This window comes from Canis lupus, chromosome 35 (assembly GCF_048164855.1).
Source record: "Canis lupus baileyi chromosome 35, mCanLup2.hap1, whole genome shotgun sequence".
Classification (NCBI taxonomy): Eukaryota; Metazoa; Chordata; class Mammalia; order Carnivora; family Canidae; genus Canis; species Canis lupus.
In genome coordinates this window covers 13279319-13294042 of record NC_132872.1, presented here as the reverse complement: position 1 = coordinate 13294042, position 14724 = coordinate 13279319, and the positions used below count along the sequence as shown (strand labels likewise).

General features: G+C 36.9%; 1 protein-coding gene across 5 annotated transcripts in view; it reads left to right on the top strand.

Moving 5' to 3' along the window:
* ATP6V1A (ATPase H+ transporting V1 subunit A) overlaps positions 1 to 14724 on the top strand; it is a 65545-nt gene that overhangs the window by 48239 nt on the left and 2582 nt on the right. For all 5 annotated transcript variants that reach the window (XM_072811682.1, XM_072811678.1, XM_072811679.1 and 2 more), the window contains exons 9-14: positions 1463 to 1585; positions 1679 to 1793; positions 2405 to 2468; positions 4158 to 4361; positions 10185 to 10279; positions 11731 to 11902. In XM_072811682.1, the coding sequence (XP_072667783.1) occupies positions 1463 to 1585; positions 1679 to 1793; positions 2405 to 2468; positions 4158 to 4361; positions 10185 to 10279; positions 11731 to 11902 (773 nt within the window). The remainder of the gene's footprint in view (positions 1 to 1462; positions 1586 to 1678; positions 1794 to 2404; positions 2469 to 4157; positions 4362 to 10184; positions 10280 to 11730; positions 11903 to 14724) is intronic.

Genomic DNA, 14724 nt, shown 5'->3' with positions numbered 1-14724 from the left:
TCTCTTCCACCATGTCCTTCTAATACACAAGCATTAATGAACATCACAGAGACTGAAAATGCAGCCATGCTTGTGTAGAAGAGGACCTGATCCCATCATCAGATTGAAAAGTGTCATGACAAATGTGTTTTTTTAAGCCTTAATAATAAGTGATATTTTTTGAAGACTTTGTTTATGGAATCATTTTTAAGAAGCCACAGATATCAGTATTTCTTATTCTGAAAGATGTAATGGGATAAATAGTAAAGTGCTGAAGTTTTGAGCACTGTTTAGTTTTACTTATATAAACCTCTGTTTCTTTACTGGTAAATAAAAAATGTGTTAGATTCTGGGACTCTTACAATGTATTAACAACTATGATTTTCTAATATCTTAGAGTTGCATAGTACTTTGTACTTTTCAGAGGACATTTATATATATCATTTCATCTGATATGTACAGGTAGACAGAACAAGAGTTACACACTGGGAAATGAAGCTAGTTTGCTGAGGTTAATGTCAGAATAGGAAATAGAACCCAGAACTTCCTTTTGTATATTAGTTTCTTCTACGTGGTTTATCATAAGTGATTCTGATTTATCAGAACCTGATATGCACAGCAGAATAATCTGGATAATTAAGATATTACTCAGGTTAATGAAATTTGTTACTTTTGAAAAGTAACCAAATAGGCTAATTAGTTGGGAGTTTTTAGTATATGTATGTGTGATATGTAGATAAAAGCTCCAGTGGAGGGGATCCCTGGGTGGTGCAGCGGTTTGGTGCCTGCCTTTGGCCCAGGGCGCGATCCTGGAGACCCGGGATCGAATCCCACATTGGGCTCCCGGTGCATGGAGCCTCCTTCTCCCTCTGCCTATGTCTCTGCCTCTCTCTCTGACTATCATAAAAAAAAAAAAAAAAAAATAACTCCAGTGGAAATTAATTTCAGACTTAATTTTCTAAGCAAAGAATAGGGAAAATATCTTTTCTTACTTTTTAAAATCTATATTATATTAGAATAGGCTATGGCTATAAATAAATCCAAACTTGTCATTGCTCAATAATATGTTTTTTTTTTTAAGAGGTCAGGGGACACTTTTTTTATTGTCAGTCTGGGCTGGGACCCAAGCTGAAAAGTACTCTTCTATTTTCAGCTCATGACTCCCAGGACTCCTGGGAGTCCTCTTTATCTCAGTAAGCCAAAAGGAATAAAAAGCATGGAAGGATGTGTGGCTTGCCTAATGATGGAACTCATTACTTTGACTTTCATTTGATCGGCTAGAAGTCAGTTACATGGTCATCTAATAGTAAGGAGGCCTGGAAACATAATTCAGCTGTGTGCACAAAAAAAGGGAGAACAGATTTTGGTGAACAACTAGCAGTCTACCTCATGTACCTATTCCTTTAAAGTTTTCGTAGGAGGGGTGACAAAGTCAAGATTCTACATTGTAGAATTTTAACTTGTGATACTCTTCCCAATTTAGGAATTACGCTGTCAGAATATTTCCGTGACATGGGTTATCACGTCAGTATGATGGCTGACTCTACCTCTAGATGGGCAGAGGCCCTTAGAGAAATCTCTGGTCGCTTAGCTGAAATGCCTGCAGGTGAGTTTTTGTATTGCTTATCATGTAAGAAGGTTGATAGTATTTTTAGGACTGGCTTAGAACCTCTCTTAAATTTCTTTTTGTTTTTTTCAGATAGTGGATATCCTGCATATCTTGGTGCCCGTCTGGCCTCTTTCTATGAGCGAGCAGGCAGGGTAAAATGTCTTGGAAATCCTGAAAGAGAAGGAAGTGTCAGCATTGTAGGAGCGTAAGCACATAAACTTTTTCCTTTTCAAAATAAAAATTAAAAGTCATTTATTTTAAAGAGAAAAAATTTAGTTTCCTCTGAGGGTAGTGGTTCTTAACCAAGATTGGACTCCAGGGTCATTTAGAGAGCTCTTTACAATGTAATTGTGTAGGTTTTTTCTGCATATTATGGTTATTTAGCTTCACTGGTTTATTATATTTAAGTCACAATATCTTAAGAATAACTTAGAAAATTATAGACATTAAGATAAGGTTATATCATGGTAAAAACACAGTAAAGATCCATGATCACTACATAAAACCCCTTTGTTCTTAGAGCTTTTTCTTCCTTCCTGTTTCATCTTTTGATTAGAATCACGAAACTGATTCTCTCATTTCTCATACTAGAAGGCATTTTGTAGTTACTGTTGTTATTTGCAACTTAGGACTTATTTTAATCAGTATTTGTTCTGTAAGTTTTTCTTATTTCTAAAGTTTAGTTCTGAAGTTCTAAAAGTTAGTTCTAAAGTTAACAATAAAATAATATTAAAATATTGACTCTCAAACAATTTTTTTTTTCATATACCAGTTACTTGAACTTTCTAATGAGTTTTTTTTTCCTTTTAAATTTAGAGTCTCTCCGCCTGGTGGTGATTTTTCTGATCCAGTTACATCTGCTACTCTTGGTATTGTTCAGGTATATCTTTTCCTAGCGTAGTCAACTTCTGAGCTTTCCCTCCCTGCTTCTTCTCTAATGTTATCTAAATCATCGTGAAGTATTTAATTTATTCACTAAAGAGTAAGCAGTAGGAAAATTTGTTTTAGGAATATTCTTGTCACTGAGAGCTTAGCTCTTTGTGTAAGATTTAGAACAAACCTAATTTCTGTAAGTGGAAAATACATCAGGAATAGCAAAGTTTTATTAGTGTTAGAATAATACTACCCTTTAGGTGAGAGTAGCCCCTAGTTGCAAAAACAAATAGGCCTAAAGATGCATAATGGCAAAAACTCAGTAGAAGTTTCTTTTTTCTTGTAGTATGGTCTAAAGCATCTTTTTTCTTGTAGTATGGTCTAAAGCAGATGATCGTGTCAGAGGGCAGCTTTTTTCCACTAATAATTCAGAGACCAGGGTTCCTTCCAGCTTGGGGCTCCACAGTCGCTTAGCCTGGTAACTGTCTGTGTCTGGCTAGCCTGAGGGAAACTGTGGAGAAGGCACACCCACTCTGAACTCTTGGCTCAGATGCAGTCACCCCACTCACTCTGTTGGCCACACCCAGATGAAAGCAAAACTGCAAAATGGAGTTTCTGCCTACACAGCTGCTTCCCAGCCGCAAGGCATGAGTTGTAGTGGATAGCTTGTCAACTGGTCATCAGAAGAAGCCTAAATGAAGGATGTATGCAAATTAGGGCTATAGTAAAGAAAATAAACGTTGATGTATTCATATAACTCTCACATTTTGAGTTTAAATTGCAGAGAAAGGGGGAGCAAAGTTAAGAATGTATAAAATATATGTGAATGGCCTCAGAAAAATGACTGTTAAGATCCTATTGGATTGGCCCTTAAGGAATTGAATTTAGTCAGAATGTTTCATGATGTATGACCAAAGTGAAGAATCCATTCTATCTCAGTAAGCATTTTCTGATTCCTCTGTTTATATTGCAACATAATAAATCTTCAGCAGAGCCCATTAATTTTCTTCTTACTATCAGATTTACCACACTATTAAGGAAATTCAGATACAATTTGAATTTGATTTTTTTTATTTTTTATTTTTTTAAACTTATTTTTTTTTATTTATGATAGACATAGAGAGAGAGAGAGGCAGAGACGCAGGCAGAGGAGAGGGAGAAGCAGGCTCCCTGCCAGGAGCCCCATGCGGGACTTGATCCCGGGTCTCCAGGATCGTGCCCTGGGCCAAAGGCAGGCACCAAACCGCTGAGCCACCCAGGGACCCCTGAATTTGATTTATAGATAGTATCCATCCTGAAATTAAAAGGAATATATTTTTTAATATTTTAAGTTTTATTCTATTTCAATTATATGTGGGATATACTAAAAAGATTGATAATTTGACCCAAAAATTACAGAATTGTATACTTAGGACAAACAAATATACTTCAATTTTGGGACTCCTGGGTGGCTCAGCAGTTGAACGTCTGTCTGCCTTTGGCTCAGGGCATGATCCCAGAGTCTCAGGATTGAGTCCCATATCAGGCTCCCTGCATGGAGCCTGCTTCTCTCTCTGCCTGTGTCTCTGCCTCTCTCTCTCTCTCTCTCTGTTTCTCATGAATAAATAAAATCTTAAAAAAGAAAAACAAAACTTTTTTTTACTGCTTTTTATTTAAGAAAAAATCATTGTATATGTTTGTTTTCTTTTTAAATCAGGTGTTTTGGGGCTTAGATAAGAAACTAGCTCAACGTAAGCATTTCCCCTCTGTCAACTGGCTAATCAGCTATAGCAAGTACACGCGTGCTTTGGATGAGTACTATGACAAACACTTCACAGAATTTGTTCCTTTGAGGACCAAAGCTAAGGAGATTCTGCAGGAAGAAGAAGACCTGGCAGAAATTGTACAACTTGTGGGAAAGGTGAGTGGTTAAGTCCCATGGAGGACAGATCTGTCAGTTATGCTGATATGTTGTACCTTGGACGTGCAGATTCTTGCCTAGCAAAATAAGTACTTATTGAATATTTTTTGAACTAAAGAAGTTTAGCTTATCTTTTATTCAGCAGATATTTGAAGGTCCTATTTATGTTCTAAAGTTGGAAAGATGATTATTGTTTTGATTATTGTTGAGTAACAAACCACTCCTAATATTTAGTGGTTTGAGTAGTGTTTTACTGCTTCTACTTTTGGGTTTGATGGACTGTTGGAATTCTTGACTCAGGCCCTTCATACAGTTGCAATCATATGGTGGCTGGAGTCATCTGAAATTTTCTTCCCTCATATGTTTAGTGCCTGGGCTAAGATGATTAGAACAGCTAGGCCTTGGCTGGGCATTTCTCTCTCTATGTAGTGTCTCCATGTAGCAGTGTAGGGCTCTCAGAGTGTTTAAAGAGAAATGGAAACCAACAGCCTCTTAAGCCTGGGCCCCAAAACTAGTATATCACTTCTATCTTATATTCTGATCAGAGCAGCCACAGAGCTTGCCCAGATTCCAGAAGAGGGGCTTGTACTTCAAAATGGTCAATCAAAAGGACTAACTAAATTGTTAGGACCTTTGTATTCTTTTTGATCCTTTGTAGCACTTTGCATGGTCCCAGTTATATTGTAGATGAGAAAGAAACACTTGATTTATTTTTATTTCTTGAAATAAAATATACCCATCACCAACCAAATTAGAGGTGGCATGGTTTAGATCTATTATATTTTTTCAGGAGCACTGGGGCTAAAAATCAAAAAGGTTGGATGCCAGTTTCTTTAATAATTAGCTGTGTGACCTTAAACAAGTGACTTACATTCTTGTCTGTGTCTTGATGATTCACAGGAGGATGGTGTTAATAGATTTAACCAGAGTACATTCCAAAACCAAATGACTTCTCAGCTAGTATGCAGTGGCTAGTCAGGACCTTAGAGTTCTTGATCTGGTTCTGTTCTTTTTATTATATCTTATAAAGTCACCTCTTAATTCTTTTTTTTTTAATTTATTCATGAGAGAGACAGAGAGAGAGGCAGAGACAGGCAGAGGGAGAAGGAGGCTCTCTGTGGGGAGCCCTATGTGAGACTCGATTCCAGGACTCCGGAATCACGCCCTGAGCCAAAGGCAGAAATGCTCAACCACTGAGCCACCCAGGCGTTCCACCTCTTAAATTCTTTTTCCACAAATGATAGTATTATTAGATTGCTAGCACATGTTAAATACTCATTTTCTATAAATGAGTACTGTGGCCCTAGTTAAGAGGAACTAGAAACAGAAGATCTCCAGAACCAGACAAAGACAATATAAGACCAAAAGATCTCAGGCTAATTTGGTTTATGAATGTAGGTATCAAAATCCTAAATGAAATGCTACTATTTACTAGGTTCTGCAGGGTATTAAAAAGAATAAAATATCATGAGCAAGTAAAGTTTATCTCAGGAATGCAAATATGATTCAACACTGAAAATCAATTATTGTAACTCACCAATGTAATATAATGGGAAAAGGATATCTGAACTAATATGGAAGAAGTATTTGAAGTTCATCATTTATTTACAGTTGTTTGGTTTTTTTTTTTTTCTCTTGAGAGAGAGAGAGAGAGAGAGAGAGAGAAAGAGAACAAGAGTGAGTGGGAGGTACGGCAGGGGGCAGAAGGAAAGGGAGCCAAGCAGGCTCCATGGTCAGTGAGGACCCCAATGCAGGGCTCAATTCCACAACCCTGAGATCATGACCCAAGCTGAAATCAAGAGTCCAACACTTAACCAACTGAGCCACCCAGGTGCCCCACTTATTTATAGTTTTGAAAATCTCTTAGCAAACACGGAATAGAAAGGAACTTCCTTAATTTGTTAAAAGTAACTTACTAAAACCTAGGGAAGGCATTTTACTTAGTGGAGAATTTTCTGATCGTTCTGTTTACAAATCAAAATGCCTACTATCACTGCTTGTGTTCAATAGTATCAGGGGGCCTAACCAATGATATAAGAAAAGAAAGAGATTAAAATACCATTATTTGTAGATAATGTGTTCATATGACAAGAAAAATAACAGAGAAACAATTTGAACTAATAAGGGGGTTCTAGATTTAAGATAAATGTAAAAAATCAAGAGAATTTCTCTATATTTGCAATACCTGTTAGAAAATAAAAATAAAGTGTCCACAATGGTAACAAAAGCTAGACTGTAGGAATAATTTTAAAAATATATATTATTTTTTGGGCACTTGGGTGGCTCAGTCAGTTAAGTCTCTGACTCTTTATTTTGGCTCAGGTCATGATCTCAGGGTCATGAGGTCAAGCCCTGCGTCGGGCTCTGCGCTGGGCACAGAGCCTGCCTAAGATTCTTCCTCTTCCTTTCTTTCTGCCACCTACCACCCCCCACACACACACTTTTTACAGCTTTCTCTCTTAAAAATAAATTATTTCTTCTATGGAAAACATTTTAAAACTAATAAATGAAACAAAATCTGAAAACAGACAATCCAAGCTCTTACAGCACTTAAGTCTATAATTTTGATGTGATGTCAATCCAATTTCCAGTTGCAGCTTCTGAACAAATTAGTAATGCTTCAAAAATTCATTTGCTGTCACAAAGAATTAAGCCTTTAAAAAAGAATAGTAAAAAGGGAGCTTTTACTCTTTTGGATATCAATATAAAACCACTGTAATAAAAATGTGTTATTGATGAAATAAATAGATCAGTAAAACAAAGCAGAAATGTACTCATGTACATATAGACCTTTCACATTGCAAAGATAGTATCACAGTTCAAGTGAGGGGAGGATGGATTGGATTGTTTTAGTCAGTGATGATGGAAAACTATTTACTGTGGCGCCTGGGTGGCTCAGTTGGTTAAGCATCTGCCTTCAGCTCAAGTCATATCGAGGTCCTGGGATGGAGCCCTGCATCAGGCTCCCTGCTTGGCAGGGAGTCTGCTTCTCCCTTTGCCTCTGCCTCTACTCATGCTCTCTCTTCCTCTCTTTCTCAAATAGATAAAGTCTTTAAAGAAAAAAAAAAACTGTTTACTAGGGAAAAAATAAAAATGCATTATTATCTAATTCCACACAAAAATAGACTCCAGATTAACAATTTAAGTGTGAAAGATAAGACTTTCAAGTTAATAGAAAACAAATGTTAAGATGATGTTTTTGTGATCTGGTTGAAAAAAGGACTTTATAAACAAACCCTCATATGCACCAGCAATAAAACCAACAAAAAAAGGTTTTGATTACGTCAAAAGCAAAGATTTTGTTTTGTTCAGCAAAGGCCTACTGTGTATAGAGGTAACAAAACAGATGACTGGGAGGGAGTTTGTAACATCTAAAAGTGGTAAACTGATATCGAACAGGTACAGAGAACTATAAGTTAACAAGAATACTGGAACTCCAACAGACATATGGGCAAAGGAAGGAGCAGGAAAGATTATAGAAGAGGAAACACAAAAGATTAACAAGCCTGTGGAGAAAGGCTCAAACAGTAACGAGATATCATGTTATACCAGTTAAAATGGCAAATATCAGAACGCTGGATAATTCCAAGTCACGTGAGGATAGAGGAACGGTGTACTCTGAGTAGGAGTGTCTGTCATCTGGTGCTGGCATTGTGGATAGCAGTGTCAGAACTTGCTTGTATACCCTCAGACTTAGTGGCTCTGTTACCAGATATTTATCTCAAAAGAAATTCCCAAACAGGTCCTTAACTAGACATGCTTGTGGTGGCAGGGAGGAAATCTCAGTGCCCGTTAATGGGTGCAAAGATGAAAAATAAAAATAAGGAAGTTGTTGGGGTATCTGGCTCAATCGGTTGGGCGTCTGACTCAATGTCAACTGGGGTCATGATCTCAGGATCGTGGGATCCAGTCCTGCGTTGGGCTCCATGCTGGTTGTAGAGCCTGCTTAGAATTGTCTCTTTCCCTCTGCTCCTCCATGTCCCTCAGTGCTGTCTCTACAAAAAAAAAAAAAAAAAGAGAGAGAGAGAAGTTGCATACCATGGAGAATGAGGTATGCAAGACCTGGAAGCCAACTGTGGCTCACGGCAACATGCATGGATCTGAAAAAGTGCCAAAGACGCAAATATGACTGCCTTACATAGTTTAGAATACTAATACAAAATAAAATACACATTTCACATCAATCTTTGCACATAAAAGGATAAACACAGAACACATTTTAATACCTAACTATGGTTGAAGAGGGGATTAGAGAGAAGAGAGATTTTAAAAACATGAAAAAGAAGATCTGATCCTTACCTCTAAGAAGCTTAGTTGCAGAGAAATGACAGAAGACTGTGGTTAACTTACTGAGCCTGTGCCTTTGCCATAATTTCCTTCTTTTTTTTTTTTTTTTAAAGATTTTATTTATTCATGAGACAGACATGCACAGTGGCAGAGACATAGGCAGAGGAAGAATCAGGATCCCAGCAGGGGGCCTGATGGAGAACTCAATCCCAGGACACTGGGATCACAACCTGAGCTGAAGGCCGATGCCTAACCACTGAACCATCCAGGTGCCCCTTTGCCATGATTTCCAACAAATCTTTACCTGTTAGGCTGATTAGGGTGATTGCCAAAGTTAAAGCTTTTGAGACAGTGATTTTTTTTTAAAGATTTATTTATTTATTCATGAGAGATACACACACACAGAGAGAGGCAGAGACACAGGCAGAGGGAGAAGCAGGCTTCATGCCGGGAGCCCGATGTGGGACTCGATCCCTGGACTCCAGGATCGCGCCCTGGGCCAAAGGCAGGCATCAAACCGCTGAGCCACCCAGGGATCCCCAAGACAGTGATATTTAAAGAAGCTCTAACAGCAATTCCAATAAAGTACCTCTCAGACATAGATAAGCGCATGCTTGCTATACTTTGCATTTACATAGTTTCTTCTTTTAAAAGATTTTATTTTTAAGTAATCTTTACCCCCAACATGGGGCTTGAACTCAACCTTGAGATCAAGAGTTGCACACTCCACTGCTAAACTAATCCAGCCAGGCACCCCATGCATGTACATAGTTCCAAACCGCATGTGATTTTTTTTTTTAATTAATTGCTTATGGGATGTCGGGGTTTTGGGGTTTTTTTTAAACAAACTCAAGACTCAGAATTCAAATAGTTAAGCTAGCAAGACAGGATGTGAAGAAATTGTTTCAAAAAAAACATTATTTGTTATATCCATGTTCATAGTAGCATAGTATTCACAATGGCTAAGAGGTAGCAGCAATCCAGCTGTCTTTTGATTAATGAATGGATAAGAAAAATGCATGTATATGTATATGTATATGTATATGTATATGTGATGGGCTATTATCAAGTCTTAAAAAGAGAGGAAAATTCTAACACATGCTTTAACATGGATGAACCTTGAGGACATTGTGTCAGGTGATATAAAGCAATACCAAAAAGACAAATGCTATATGATTCCATCTGAATTAGTCACATTCATAGAAACAGAAAGTAGAATTGTGGTTACCAGGGTCTGGGAGAGGAGGAAAAGGAGAACTACTATTTAATGGGTATAGAGTTTCAGATTTGCAAGAACAATTAGAGAAATCTGTTGTGAATATACTAAGCACTACTGAACTACACTCAAAAAGGTAAGATGAAAAACTTAGGTTGTATGTTTTTACCACAATAAAAAAATCAACAAGCAGTTATAAAGTGAATTTGTTAATTATAGATGATTGTGTGTTGATTATATAGTTTTTGCCTGCTCAATTGATTGCAATCACTGGTCCCACATTATAGAAGTTGATTTCTAAAAATATTTTTTTCTTCTAGGCTTCTCTAGCAGAAACAGATAAAATCACTCTGGAAGTAGCAAAACTTATCAAAGATGATTTCTTACAACAAAATGGATATACTCCTTATGACAGGTGACCTATCTTGATTTTCTTTTTTTGTTTGAGGATTTTCTGTTGAGTTTTGAAGAAAAAGCTGCCTCCTTTTTTTTTCTCAGACACGACTCTGACTCGATATATAGGTTTATTTTGTATGTTCATAGCAAACATCTAACTATCTGTCTCCCTATCTTGATTTTGCTCATTTGTACAGTGATGACTGTATTGTCACTCATTATCCAGCCATCTTTAATTAGATTGTGGCATAGTGTGTGGAGCCCGGGGATCATTGCCTCCTTCAGATGCTTTTCTCACTACCTGTTAAAACTGCCCATGCCTCTTCTACTCTTTTCCTAAGTAATTATGTCCTACTTTCCTGTTCCACTTCCCAATAGTCCTAGTATCTTTCTTTCCACTGTAGTCTCTGTTAGACATCCCACTTGTGTCTACTACTGCTGTGGTTCATTTAAAGCCTCCATTTCTTTTAAACTTCATTAATTTGAGCCCTTTCATTGTAGGCTAGCTTTTCTCCCTCAAATCATATTTGGATTGAAGAGGGAACTGAACAAATAGGAAGATTACTAGAATGTAGGACAAGCAGAAAATATGACAATATAATCAGTAAGCCTCAAAAATCTCTATCAGGGGGCACCCGGGTGGCTCAACAGTTAAGCATCTGCTTTCCACTCACTCCTGGAGTTCTGGGATCAAGCTTCTCCCTCTCTGTTTGCCTACTTGTACTCTCTCGCTCTGTCAAGAAAATAAATAAAAATCTTAAAAAAAAGTATCAGGAACTTAAGAAGCTCTGGCTACCCATACAAAGATAACTCAACCAGGGGAAAATTCTTTGGAAAGTGAAGTACAGAATGTGCATGAAATTGTGTATGCAAGTGTGTTTAAATGTGTCAGAAAGTTAGTAAGCATGCATGTGATCCAAGTTGAATATTAACTTTTGTGTCCTCATTGTTAAAAGGTATGGGTAAAATGAAAACGAACTCATTAGTGGAGGGACTACTATTCACTTTAGGAAAAGGCAGTTTTCTGTTTTTCTATTACTCATTAAACCTTAACCCCACTTCACAGGGAGTCTTTGGAACTCAGTTATTTTACCATTTGGGTTGTTACTCCTTTAACTGCGCTGTACAGGAACAGACCCTCAGAGAGTTGTTAGATTATAGCAGTATTGTTTGATTGTTCTTCCTCTGATTATTTTACTAGATAAAAATAAATATCACTCTTAAAGTAAATAAACAAATATCTCTCCATCTATCTGTCCACTCCATATTCCATCTCTGCCCAGAAACTCAGGTTAAATCTTTGTTAGTCTTTTCCGCTTTTTTTTCCCATTCATTATTATCATCCAATAAATCTAAGTAGTCTGCATATTTATATAAAGAAGCTGATGCTCTGATATTTTATAGATGGAAGTATGAACCTGGTTTGGATTTTATTTTTATTAATTATTTTGGTTTTCATTTATACCCTAGGTTCTGTCCATTCTACAAGACAGTCGGGATGCTGTCCAACATGATTGCATTTTATGATATGGCCCGTAGAGCTGTTGAAACCACTGCACAGAGTGACAATAAGATCACATGGTCCATTATCCGTGAGCACATGGGGGAGATCCTCTATAAACTTTCCTCCATGAAATTCAAGGTATGTTTTGTTCCTACTTACCTTTTTTTACTGGGAAATATTCCTTTTTATTTTTTTTAACTCTTTACCAACAGTGTATTTATTCACAAACCTGGTGTGTTGAACTTGGGTTTATCATTTTCACACATGCTCAGGTTATGTAGAATCAGAGCAGACCACAAATTTATGTTCAAATAGAGTTCTGGAGATAAAAATTATAGTATGTCATGTCTAAAATAAATGCTGACGTGTTTTCCCTTTTGTCTTAACTGTGGGCAATTTAGAGCTAAAATCATGGCTGAGCAGCAATTACTTTTCCTCACGTACCTATTACCATTTTACCTCCATGCTCATCTGAAATGACTGCTTCGGTTTACTTCTGAGTATCCTATTACACATCATATTTTTCCCCCTATTACACATCATTTCTAACTTTTAGGTGGATTCTCTCTCTCTCTTTTTTTTTTTTTTTGAAGTATACAACATATAGATGATTTAATGAAATCATCAGTAGAAACTCCAACATGTAAGATTTTTTTAAAAATATTTGGTCAGTTGGGTTGTATTTAATTATTTCAAAGTCACGACATCCAAGTATATTTACCAATCACCTAATGAGAAACTGAGAAGGATTCTCTGCGTGTATATGTAGTGTTTGTTTACACTATAGGGTGAAAGTAAATCTGTAAAAATAGACACTCACTGTATCAAGAATTTTAAAATATTCACACTCTTTGAGTCCTGTCATTCCAATTCAAAACATACAACCCAAGGAAATGATTAGAGATTTTTTTTAGTTGAAGTATAGTTGGCACACAATAATCAGAGATTTTTGATATGAATATATGTAATAGATTATTTATTAAACTTCTTAAATGTCATTCAGGAGTGAAAGTCAACAGAACATTATGGCATGTACATTTTAGCAAGAATATTATGAAGACATTAATAGTGTTTTTTCAAAGAAAAATCCAAAGATATGGGGATATCAGATATCTGAAAAAATCAGGTTGCAAAAAAACTCCTTATGTAACTTGATCCAAATTTTATTTTTAAAAATTATACATTCATTTGGATAAAGAAAATGTGATGTACACGTACAGTGGAGTATTATTCAACCATATAAAAAAATAATGAAATCTTGCCACTTGCAACATGTATGGATCTAGAGAATATAATGTTTAGTGAAATAAGTTAGATGAAGGCAAATACCATATGGTTTCACTCATGTGGAATTTAAGAAACAAAACAAATGAGCAAGGGAAAAAGAGACAAACCAAAAAACAGACTCTTATAGAGAACAAACTGGTAGTTGCCAGAGCAGAGATGGCTGGGAGATGGGTAAAATAGGTGAGGGGGACTGGGGCACCTGGGCGGTTCAGTCGGGTAAGTGTCTGATTCTTGATTTCAGGTCAGGTCATGGTCTCAGGGTCGTTAGATCAAGCCCACATCGGGCTCTGCACTGAGCATGGAATCTGCTTGAGATTCTCTCACTTCTTCTGCCCCTCCCCCTGCTTGTGCTCAATAAATAAATAAATAAATAAATAAATAAATAAATAAATAAATCTATTTTAAAAAGAGAGTCCACTGTTATAATGAACACTGAGTAATGTATAGAATTGTTGAATCACTATACTGCACACTTAAAACTTATACAATACTGTGTATTAATCATACTGAAATAAAAATTTTAAAGTTTTTTTTTTTTTTTTTTAAATTTTAGAGAGAGAGAGCAAGAGCACAAGCAGGCAAAGGGCAGAGGGAGACACTCCTCAAGCAGTCTCCTTGCTGAATGTGAAGCCAGGCACAGGGCTCCATCCCAGGACCCTTGAGATCATGACTTGAGCCAAAATCAGGAGTCAGCTGCTTAACTGACTGAGCCACCCAGACGCCCTTCAGTCTTTCATGTTTTTGGGTTTTTTAAAGATTTTATTTATTTATTCATGAGAGAGACAGAGAGAGAGAGGCAGAGACATAGGCAGAGGGTGAAGCAGGCTCCGTGCAAGGAGCCCGACATGGGACTCGATCCCGGGACTCCAGGATCACGCCCTGGGCTGCAGGCGCTAAACCGCTGAGCCACCCAGGGATCCTGAGTCTTTTATGTTATTAAATATTCTTCTGTAGTATTATTTTGTGGCTGGGGAGTAATATTTTTCTATTATTAAGTATTTAGGAAATTTCCAATTATTGGTATGAACAGCTTGGTTTATGTAGTTGGTTTTGTGTATTTTCCTATTATAGGTTCCCAGAAGTAGAATGAATGATTCGGTTAGAGAGCTTCAATATTTTAAAGCCTCTTTTACACATACTACTCAAGATGTTTTCCATAGGAATTTAAAATGTGATGCATTTTAAGATTATTTTAGAAATTTTACTTCCCTGTGCCAGTGTGATACCGTGAGACCTTGAACAGTAATTGTGTTTTGACTAAACGAATTCCAACTATTGTGTACGTGCGGTAGAATGCATCGAGTGTGTGATACTGCGTAATTTCCCCATCTTTTGCATATTGTTGAGGATATATCCATTGGTCATTGAATACAGTTAGCAGGCCAATTACAAAACCAAAATTTTGGGGATCCCTGGGTGGCTCAGCGGTTTAGTGCCTGCCTTTGGCCCAGGGCGCAATCCTGGAGTCCCGGGATCGAGTCCCACATCGGGCTCCCTGCATGGAGCCTGCTTCTCCCTCTGCCTGTGTCTCTGCCTCTCTCTCTCTCTCTCTCTATGTCTATCATAAATAAATAATAAATAAATAAATAAATAAATAAATAAATAAATAAATAAATAAATCTTTAAAAAAACAAAACAAAACCAAAATTTTGTCTTTTTAAAAAATTGTTTTG